This window comes from Leuresthes tenuis, unplaced genomic scaffold, assembly GCF_036924035.1.
Source record: "Leuresthes tenuis unplaced genomic scaffold, fLeuTen1.0.hap1 SCAF_9, whole genome shotgun sequence".
NCBI lineage: Eukaryota > Metazoa > Chordata > Actinopteri > Atheriniformes > Atherinopsidae > Leuresthes > Leuresthes tenuis.
Window position 1 is genome coordinate 22,693,337 of NW_027325363.1, and position 11,398 is coordinate 22,704,734.

The following is an 11,398-nucleotide window of genomic DNA, read 5'->3' on the forward strand; positions in this document are numbered from 1 at the left end:
TAATAACAAGAACTCATTTTTACACAGTTCGAGTTTTTGAGGATTGAGATAGGACCTGAGACTGTGTAAAGAAGTCGGGCATGTACCCCCTCTCATAACTTCAAGTTTCATCTCGGAAATCCACCCGCACGGTGCATTCCATCAAAGAAACCGAGCGCATCCGGTAGGCGGATGTAACCGTGAGAAATCTGGATTTATATCTCTCTTATTGTAAAAGCAATCACCAGAGTACGCTGACAGAGGAAAGAGCTTCAATTAAATACACCTGACTTTAGGGAAGATTTATCATCATAGGTGAGCTTTCTTCCATTGTATATTGAGTTAAACTGTTCTAACTCACCTGTTAATACTGTCATGGATCCTTATGACAAACAGCTGCAGATTGTTGATGTTGTATACCCTCATGTTTTTACAAGAACTGTTTAATTTAATGATAGCTTGACATACAGATCTTAGATAGTTTTTTTCCCCATTTTTGTGTTATTCTCCATTATTGACCAGTAATTTTAATTGCAAAGCAATCCCCAAACTGACTGTTTACTAATTATTCTCACTAGAGTGAATCCTCAAACTTCCTTGTTGCACAGATACAATGGTGAACTGCTGTGGTCTGCTAACTGCCAAAAAGGAACCAGGTACGGAGCTGTTGGAAATCAAATTAACAAATATCTTCCTGTATAGTCATGTCCTCTTCAAATAAAAAAAACTACTATTGGTTGTATTGATGATATGATTTTCTGCTTCTCATTGTTAAACTTTATTCAGTCTGATTTAAAGAGCAATAAAACGTTCATTGTTTTGCTTTTTTTAGTTCCTCTGACGCACATTGAGGTGGAGCTGCAGGTGAAGGATCATGTAGCTACAGTGATCTCCACTCTGAAGTACGAGAACAAGGAGGACAAACCTCTGGAGGCTGTTTTTGTCTTCCCTCTTCCTGGAGATGCTGCTGTGTGTCATTTCAGTGCTCAGGTTGGACAGACACACATTGTAGCTGAGGTGAAGGAGAAGCAGCAGGTGAGCTGGACACAAAGATTGACTCACTATAATAAAGCTGAAACAGTGAAGTGAACGTTACTGACGTGCTTTATGTGCACTGCAGGCTCGTGAGGAGTACGATGATGCATTGAGCTCCGGTCAGCAGGCCTTCCTGTTGGAGGAGAGCGAGCAGAGTCCAGATATATTCTCTATGAGTGTGGGCAGTCTGCCTCCAGGAGAGAGCGCCTCCATCAGGCTGGAGTATGTCACTGAGCTGGCTGTGCAGGCTGATGACGGACTGAGGTTCTGTCTGCCTGCTGTGCTCAACCCTCGCTACCAACCTCAGGGTAGGAAAACCACAAAGCTGAACTCACTGTTCACCAAACATGCTCATACTAAGCGTTGCAATGTGCAGCATCCTAACTTGATATGGATGGAAGTCAGATTTCTAGACAGTTATGTTTGTAGCCACCAGCTTCACAAAGGTCTCCCAGACCAGAGAAACAGTAATTGTCTGTCACGTTGTTTGCAGGTAGTGAAGGTGTCAGTGTCCAGGTGACTTCGGTTCCAGCCTCTCTGGTGCCCTACAGCCTGTCCTTTTGTGCCCGAGTTTCTGCTCCTCGTCCAGTCTCTAAAGTAGAGTCCAGCAGTTCCCTGGAGCCTCTTCAGTACCTCAACACTGATCAGACACAGGCCACTGTAGGTAGAGTTGTAAGCTTCTGCTCTGAGTGGTTGTTACAAATGAATGATTTAATTGACCACACACTGATGTATTTAATGCAGGTTAAGTTGGCTGCAGGACACAAGTTTGACAGAGATGTTGAACTGCTGATTTATTACAAAGATGCCCACCAGCCCACTGCTGTGGTGGAGAAAGGACAGGCCTCTGCCAAGCCTGGTGAGTGAATCTTTATATTAGTTCAGATATAAAAAATCTTCAGCCGTTATTCTGCGTGTGTATGTGTGTCAGGGCCTCGAATACACAGGACACAGATGCAGGGTCGAGTTCAATGTAAAGGTATTTATTAATATAAACAGCAGGTGGAGGATCTCCAGGCAGAGCAAACAAGAGGGCTGTGAAAATCCTGAGCACTCTCCTCAATAACTATGGTTAAGGCGAGTGCAGCTATTTGTCAGTAACCAGAGGGACTCAGAGTCGTGTGGTTCCAAGAGGGTTTTTATTATAAACACAAGACAAGATCACGGCACTGCAGGGCGATCTCCCGGCAGCGCAAAAGAAAACGGCTATAAAAATCCTAAGCGCTCTCCTCCGTACCTATGGTGGAGGAGGAGCGCGGCTATGAAAATTAACAAACATAAAATCTCTCCAAACTGGGAGGAAAACCGAAAGCTATGAACACTTTAACAAAACTAAGTCACGCTCTCAAAATGAGGCGGATTAAAACAGAGGCGCACTCTAAACAAAACCGAGGCTCTATGAAAATTTAACTTTAACTAAAAGCTCTTCTTTAACGGAGGCGACTATGACGGGTAACAACGAAAAATCACTTCTAGAAAATGGAGGAAAAACAAAGCTATGAAACCTACCGTAACAATAAATAACTAAGGCTATGGAAGTACAATAAATTACAAAGCAAGACCGCACTGCAGGAGAGTCGCTCGCTGCAGGCTCGTGGATTATGTGGGTTCAAGACAAGACAAGGTGGCTTGTAATGAAGCTCACAATGAGACAACATACTGGCGACGAGACAAGGGAAACGCAGACTATTTAAACACATGAGGGACCAAGGGGAACAGGTGGAAACACTTGGGAATCAGGGAAGACAATGAGACGCATGACACGGGAGGAAGGGCAAGTTACCTGAAACGAGAGGACAAGGTTAGTGATTTTTCAAAATAAAACAGGAAATGACAAGCCAAGACATGGAACGGAAAATAAACCGTGACACTATTAAAGTTATCACAAACAAAAACTCTCTCCACTCTAGAAGGAAAAACAAAACAGGCTATGAAAAGATAGCAAAATAAACTTTCACGCTCTCCTAATGAGGCAGACTTAAACAAAAGACGCTCTCTTAAAAACAGAGGCACTATGAAACTTCATAACTTTGAGCACTCCTTTAACGGAGGTATGACAAGAGCTTCGAAAAAACAAAACATAAAAATTGCTCCACTGGAGGAGGAACTATTAAACTTTAATGATTAAATACAGAACGCAACGCTCAAGGATTCTGTGGCTGTGGCTTTTTGTGGATCAAGGCCGCTAGAGCAGTGTTTCTCAATTCCGGTCCTCATGACCCACTGCCCTGCATGTTTTCAATGTTTCCCTCCTTCACCACACCTGATTCAAATGAATGGCTCCTTATCAGGCCACTGCAGAGCTTGATGATGAGCTGATCATTTGAATCAGGTGTGGTGGAGGAGGGAAACATTGAAAACATGCAGGACAGTGGGTCATGAGGACCGGAATTGAGAAACACTGCGCTAGAGTGAGGCTCATAACAGAGTACAACACACTGGCACAAGACAAGGGAGACGCAGACTATTTGAGCACATGAGGAGCCGAGGGGAATAATATATTTAAAAATAAAACAGGAAATGACGAGACAAGACATGACTCAAAGCATTAGTCATGGCACTGTGTGTGTGTGTAGATTTGTGTTAATTTCTCCATCCCTCCCTCTCGTGCTTCAGGCACTCTGATGGGTGATCCAGTGGTGATGGTGAGCCTGTACCCTGAGTTCCCCCAGTCTGTGTTGTCCTCACCCGCCTCATGTGGAGAGTTTGTGTTCTTGATGGATCGATCCGGCAGTATGGGCTGTCCCATCAATAACAGCAAGTGGCAAGAAACACGCATTAGCAGTGCAAGGGTATATAAGGATGATTACCTGGACAATGAAAAGTTCATATGTGTCTCAGACAGCTGTCTTTACTATCTTCTGTGTCTTTTTTAGGATACTCTGCTGCTTCTGCTGAAGAGCTTACCAGTGGGCTGCTACTTCAATATCTATAGTTTTGGGTCCCGCTTTGAACACATCTTCCCGTACGGGATTCAGTCCACAAAATTAGCATGAATAATCTTTTCAGTATTTTAGTGTTTCCTATAAAGGGAATATGTTCTCATTTAATGTTTTAAGAAGTGAGTCTTAAGAGTGACTGAAATGACACTGGACCTCCTCCCTTTGTGTTTCTGATGGCAGTACAAGTGTGGAGTACAGTGAGAAGACCATGGAGGATGCTCTGAAGAAAGTTGAGCAGATGCAGGCTGATCTGGGAGGAACAGAGATTCTTCAGCCCCTCAAACACATTTATAGCCAGCCCTGCATTCCCAAGAAGCCCAGACAAGTAATAACGCACACACATTAATGCTCCTCTCTTCCCTTGCCTGTAAATCCCAGGAAAAAGAGAGCAAGATATTCAAAGTCATTCATCTGGGGCTCTGACTGATGCATAAGTTATTTCCACTTGTGAAACACAGCTTCATACATAGAGCTGCTGAGACGTCTCTGAGTGTCTCGGTTAACCTCAAGTTGTTCCTACTAAGGCAGAACCAAGATGTCTGAAATATTTAGTTTTGTTCTCAGACACATGGTTTGCATATAGATCCATTTCTATGTATAGCATAAGCCTCGAATGTGTATCAACATATCTAATACCTTAAATATTTTTGGGTTTGTCCGCTCTGTTGTTCCTACTGTTGTGCTCACACGTTTCCAAGTAAAAGCCCGGACAAACCTGTTAAGTAGAATCTCATATTTGCCATAGCTTTGCTATTTCTTCATGTGTTTAAAGGTGAACACCCCCTGTGTTACTGAAATAGCAGAGTTACACACCTGTTATTCATCATATATACAGGCAGGGTGCGGTTTGTGACAGTAACAGAGTTGGGGGGGGGTAATGTTGAGAAACATTTTATTCAGAAATATTACCACACAACAGTGAAACCATGAAAAGTGTTGATTCTTGTGTAGATAAATCTTACACGTAGGCATATTTTTAATGGGAACTTAACCACTGCATTTGCAGAAATATCTTCTCAAAATATTGTTTTTAAATTTGTCCAATGAAAACAAAATTTCAATTTGTTCCCAATATCAGTTCAACAGAAAACATGAAATACCACAATGTGCTGTCAAGATGTTTTTTTTTTTTAATGGTTTATCAAGTAGACTATACGTCAGACTATGAAAAACGTATAGATTTTTTGTTGTGGTCCAGTAAAATATGACGCTTTTTTTTCTCCATTAGATTTAAGCTTTTGTTTTGGTGCAGATGGCGCAGACAGGAACTTGTACTTGTGAAACGCAAGAAAATCCGGTTGGTTTTTCAACATAAAACTGCTTTCTGCGAGCGCGTCACCTCTGACTCACTCCTAGAATCAAAATCTTAGCACCCTGTGTAATTTGCAGGTGACCCTTAATACCTTAAACATTTTTGGGTTTGTCCGCTCTGTTGTTCCTACTGTTGTGCTCACACCTTTCCAAGTAAAAGCCTGGACAAACCTGTTGAGTAGAATCTCATATTTGCCATAGTTCTGCTTGTTCTTCATGTGTTTAAAGGTGAACACCCCCTGTGTTACTGAAACAGCAGAGTTACACACCTGTTATTCATCATATGTACAGGTGTAACATGTTTTCTCCTCCCATAGCTGTTTATCTTTACTGACGGAGAGGTGGGGAACACCAAAGAAGTTATAGATCTTGTTAAGAAGAATTCAGGTTCCCACAGGTGAAAAAACAACAACATAGATTTACAATAAGTGTCATGTTGCGATGCTGTGTGTGTGTTGAAAACAAACTGCTGTATTGCAGGTGTTTCTCTTTTGGGATTGGGGAAGGGGCGAGCTCTGCTCTCATCAATGGGATGGCCAAGGAGGGAGGAGGTCACGCTCAGTTCATCACAGGAACTGACAGGATGCAGCCAAAAGTAAGCAAACATTGAAAACACATGTTTTTTAGGAAAGAAATGATAATTACAAATCAGAAAAGACGTTTTACCAATTTCTTTTTTGACCACCAGGTGATGCAGTCGCTGAGATTTGCTCTGCAGCCAGCAGTGGAAGACATCTCAGTAACATGGAATTTACCAAAGAAAGTGTCTGCCACTGTCCTGTCTCCACCAATCACTGCACTTTTCCAGGGTCAGAGGTCACTGATTTATGCCCAGCTGTCCGGACAGGTGGGAACACCACCATCTCATGTTGAAGCAGCTTTTCTGGGTTACGTTTTGAGCTTTGATCTTTATTCAGAGATGGATTTTTTTTTAATCTGTTAAAGATTTCTCAGAGTGCAGAAGCAGCAGAGGGCTTTGTGACGGTGAAGTACAGCCTGGCGGGTCAACCCTCTCAGAACCAGCTGCACTTTAGTCTCAAATCTGCAGAGGACACTGGGTAAAAACAGCTTCTTGTCTTGCAGCAGAATTAGATGCTGACTTTGTGAGTGTTGTTTTTAGTTTAATGTTGAGCATTAAAACCATTATTCTGAGTATATGATGTACTGATAGTTGCATTTAGCTCAAAGCCCCACTCACTGAGGTTCTTTTGTCCTATTGAAACATGAGCAATAACTAGTTTATTTCTTTTATTTTTCTTATTTTACTTTCATTTTAGGGCATAATGATTGTTCTTTAAGAAAAAGAACTAAACCTTAAACTCCTTTTAGTTTCTTCTTATTAGTGCCTTTTTATCGATCCCTTTCTGCTCCCTCCTTCATTTTCCTGCCTGGACACTGATCCGCTCAGATTATATTGGAGGGTGTCTCTTTGAAAACAGAGAAGTAGTGAAGAATGAGGAGAGTTGACTGCAGGGGGAGCCATCAGTGAGGATGCACAGATGTATTGTTGGCAGAAATCTGTTCAGCATCAGTGACATTTAAAAGGAATATCAAGCATCATCCTGCACTGTAAACTGAGTTATATGGAAATATGTGTGTCCACGTTCATCTGACTCGTTGGACATGTTAAATAGCTTTTGCCTCCATTCTTCTTTCCTCATGTTTCTTTCTCACCTCTCCCATTCACACCAAAGGTGGCTGAGTCTAAGATACAAGCAGTGAAGGGTTTTGAGGATATAAAAAGAGGAATGAAAGGTGGGGTACAGTAATGTGTTCAACAAAATATTTGAACACAACCTGTACCTCTCTGCATCTCTCCCTCCTGTCTGCAGATTAACGGTCCACAGGCTGGCTGCTCGCACTCTGATTCGGTCCCTGGAATCAGAGGAGGGAGCGCACAGACAGCAGCAAAACAAAAAATTAAAGAAGAAGGTGGTTGAGCTGAGTGTCCAATCAGGAGTGAGCAGTTCTTTCACCGCCTTCATTGCTGTCAACAAAGACAGCGGAGAGTCAATTCAAGGACCTCTGCTGCGCCGAAATGTTGCAACAGCCAGTGAGTGTTTTATGTAGTTATTTATTCAGCTATTTCTGGGGGTAAATGAAAAAGGAAGAAACTTCCTCAGTTCAAACACAGTGTGCTGGTTGGATGTTCCCAGCTTTTTTCTGTTAAAATGGAAAAGAGCCGGAGGTTACTCATCTCTCATGCTTTTAATAATGCCTGCTTCTCCTTCTTTGTGTAGGATTTGGTTTGCTTTTACAGTTTAATTGGCACTGAAAGCTCATCTGACTGCATGTTATAAGTACAGAAGTAGCCCACACCTGTACTTTAAACAACTTCTGATTCAATTATCCAAATGAAAAAGACTTTTCTAGATATTACAGAACTATAATTCTTAAACCCTTCCTGCAGTTAGGATGCAAATACCTTGAAATTAGAACTGACTCTGCACATTTACAGTCTCTGCACAGCTGTAACTTCAGTATGCATTGGTTCATAGCAAAAATAACCAAAGATGTGTCAGTGGTCAAATATTAACCTGCTCACTGTTTTAGAATGAATTATGAGTTTAAATATCTTTATCAAAATAATGATCTTCATATAATGTCTCATTCTGTAATCTCAGTGTTTTGTTCCACAATGAGATCTGCTCCACCGCGTCAAGGTGAGTAAAAAGTTTAGTCTTTATATAAAGTGTAGAAATACTCAGGGGCACTTTTCCTTTCATCTTCATTCATTTGGTTGTTCTTAAACTGCTGTGTGTGTGTGTGGCAGTGTGAAGAAAACACTTTTTTGAATGAATAATTGTCAGACTGCTAAAAGTGTTTCAGTATCCATGCATCTGCTGTTAACATAACAAAAGTCATTAATAACTTATTATAGCGTTTCAGTTGTAGAGAAGATGCAGCATTTTGTCTGTGCTCACTGTGTTTGCATGTTCAGATTATACATGTTTTCACAAAACACAAATGTGTTTGCTAGTTCAAAGTTGCATTTGCGATGTTTTGAATCTTTTAACTACTGAAATGCACATTTTAACAGCCTGTTGTGACTCATTGTGACAAGCTCTGAAACCAGCTGTTAAACAAACATTGTGCATTAGTTGCAGTTTAATGTCTTCACTTTAATTTTTCTCTGTTTTTTTTTTATTTTCTTATCGCTCAGGTCCAATGATGATGGCCTGTTCTGCACCTGTACCAAAAATGGGAGGTATGTGAAACACTAAATGAGATGTGAGCACACATCTGTGGTTTCTATCACTTACTGTCTATTAACTAATGTTCATGTCTTCCCTTTTATATATTTATTTGTTGCTCTTTTTATGTTCAGCATTAAAGAAGTGTAGAAGTAAGAGGAGTGCTATGAGTGCACCACCAATGAGTAAGTAAAAATATGTTATTTGGTCAAATTTTCTCAGTTTAGTTTTCACTGCCAGATGAGCCTGAAGATACATTTTTCACTTTGAGTTTATCACAAAAAGTGACATGAAAATAGAAATCCACGCTCAGTCCTGTTCTTTTGGTTTCATATCTGTCTTAGAGTTTCTACAAGTTTTCTACGATTCCCTCCACATTCCAACAGCAAGAGCTGTAGAGCATCCAGTCAAAGCTCAAGAAGAATAAAATTAATTTCTTTGTTTTTGAACAGCTTATAACTTATAGTTTATCTGCTGATGTGACCTTTCAAATCTCAAACCTCCTCTGATGCCTCGAGGCCTCATCTGGCTCAACTGACTGTAATAGCCTCAGAAACCTTTTTTCTTTAATTTCCTTTCATGAGATGTTAAAGTGAAAGAAAGTACACCATTTCACAATTTCAAAGTTTTATGTATGAGAACATGACAAAAATCACGTGGGCCTTAGGTTTTAAAGTGAGATCAATACAACCTCCAGTGAACAACAACACATGACACATGATGTCATTTCTTATTGAACAGAGACAAAATGCAGAAGCAGTGTGTTTCCACCCTCACTGCTTTCATTTGAATTAAGAGGGTCTATAGCAGCACTTGTTCAAAGACTGAACAAGTATGGTTTGTTAGGAAAAGAGAAAGCTTCTTCTCTTTAAAAAGAACATGGCATCATCTTTTACTGAAGTCTCTCTTATGTGCAGCTTGGATCAAAGCGTCTGCCAAATGCATAAATATTTGAACTTTTATTTCCTTCTTTTTTTTTTTTTAGACAGTGACTGTGATGACTATGCATGTAATGGTAGGTAATGATTTAAAGACTTTTTAAAGGAATTTCAGTGGGATTTGCCATTGAAATGCCTCAACTAGATATTCATTGTCCTATGCTTACCTCGTGTTCTTGTCTTTTTTTTGTCGTTGTTTACTGTTCAGTTCTGTGTTTTCATGTTTCAGTACACTCAGACGAGTGAGCCTCAGCTGTCCTTTCAGTCTGTTAAACACTACAGTGGTTCATGTATCGGTTCATACTGTTGGATCTTCTTGTGCTGAAGTCTCTCTTATATGCAGCTTGTAATGCTTTTCTTCTCTTTATATCTTGAATTTTGAGAAATGTGTAAGTCATATGTAAGTCACTTTGGATCAAAGCGTCTGCTAAATGCAGAAACATTTGAACTTTTATTTCCTTTTTTTAGGTATTGTTTACTTTGGATGTGTTGGTAAGTAAGGATTTAATTACTTTATGAAGGAATTTAAGTGGGATTTGCCATTGAATTTCCTCAACTAGATATTCATTGTCCTATGCTTACCTCGTGTTCTCATCTTTTTTTTTGTTGTTGTTGCTGTTCAGTTCTGTGTTTTCATGTTTCAGTACACTCAGACGAGTGAGCCTCAGCTGTCCTTTCAGTCTGTTAAACACTACAGTGGTTCATGTATCGGTTCATACTGTTGGATCTTCTTGTGCTGAAGTCTCTCTTATGTGCAGCTTGGATCAAAGCGTTTGCCAAATGCATAAATATTTCAACTTTTATTTCCTTTCTTTTTTTTTTAGACAGTGATTATGCATGGAATGGTAAGTAATGATTTAAAGACTTTATGAATGAATTTCAGTGGAATTTGCCATTGAAATTCCATAAATAGATGTTCATTGCCCAATGCTCAACGAGTGTCATATTTTTTTGGTCGTTGTTTACTGTATTCAGTTCTCTGTGTTTTCATGTTTCAGTACACTCAGACGAGTGAGCCTCAGCTGTCCTTTCACCTTTTTAAATACTACAGATTGGCAGTTGTGAATTGTACATAAAGATGATTGAGTTTACCATCACACACCAGTTTATTGTAGCTAAACCCTTTTTTTTCTCCCTCAGATAAGCCTGCTGAAGATCTTTCCCCCAAGCATTCCCACAGAGACCCTCTGCTGCAGCTGGTCTCCCTGCAGAAGGCTTCTGGCTGCTGGCTGCTTGATGCGGCTCTGGCCTCTGCACTGGGAAGGACCAGTGAAGAGGTGGAAAAGTCAAAGCCTGGACCGGTGGGTCGTTGCCAAAAATTCTTATTTTACGGAAGTGATAACACAGAAAACTGTTGAAATGTTCAACATGCACCTAATTAACACAGCATCAAACTAAACATACTCAAATTCCTGTCAGCTCCCACTGAGCTGCACCAAAGTGTGATATTATACAGTAACCACCCAGCTGCCCTGTTACTAAAACTTATTGCTTATGTTAAAAACCATTTTTCCATTCAGGTGGATTGTTGTAGATTTTTTTTGTTTTAGATTTATTTACCTTTTCTGTGTGTTGGATTTGTTTTTCTTTGATAAATTAGGTCAACAAGGAGGTGTGGGCCACCATTCTGGCTCTGATCTGGCTTCATGCTTTCAACATGGATGCAAAGGAGGAGTGGGAGCTTCTGGCAGCGAAGGCTGCATCATGGCTCCGTGCTCAGAATGGTAAGACCTTCCTTATGTGTAGAATTGCTGTTTCTTTTTTTAAATGCATGCTGGTTAATATCAGCTGTTACCCAACATTAATAATTATGTTTGTATGTTTTTGCGTTTTTAAAGTCTCAGCAACATGTATGGATGCTGGAAACGCTCTGCTGGGCTGCAGCGTGCAGAAAGATGCTCTGGGGGTCTGAGCTCTACATTGAAGTGGCCTCACCGTCAGGATTGTTTTCACAAAAAAACAATCCACCAGTCAAGTTTTACCATGATATTAGTCTGCA

The 11,398-nt window shown here is 40.5% G+C and overlaps 1 protein-coding gene across 1 annotated transcript; it reads left to right on the forward strand.

The window, feature by feature from the left end:
• Positions 1-561: 561 nt before the first annotated feature.
• Positions 562-11,398, forward strand: LOC140314595 (von Willebrand factor A domain-containing protein 5A-like). The gene is made up of 19 exons (XM_072392901.1): positions 562-635; positions 812-1,014; positions 1,100-1,322; positions 1,508-1,674; positions 1,759-1,873; positions 3,631-3,806; positions 3,891-3,979; positions 4,137-4,281; positions 5,585-5,664; positions 5,748-5,862; positions 5,956-6,114; positions 6,213-6,325; positions 7,100-7,320; positions 7,892-7,930; positions 8,431-8,475; positions 8,596-8,646; positions 10,540-10,700; positions 11,000-11,123; positions 11,238-11,398. The coding sequence occupies exons 1-19, from the start codon at positions 593-595 to the stop codon at positions 11,309-11,311; spliced, it is 2,343 nt and encodes a 780-aa protein (XP_072249002.1). The 5' UTR covers positions 562-592; the 3' UTR covers positions 11,312-11,398.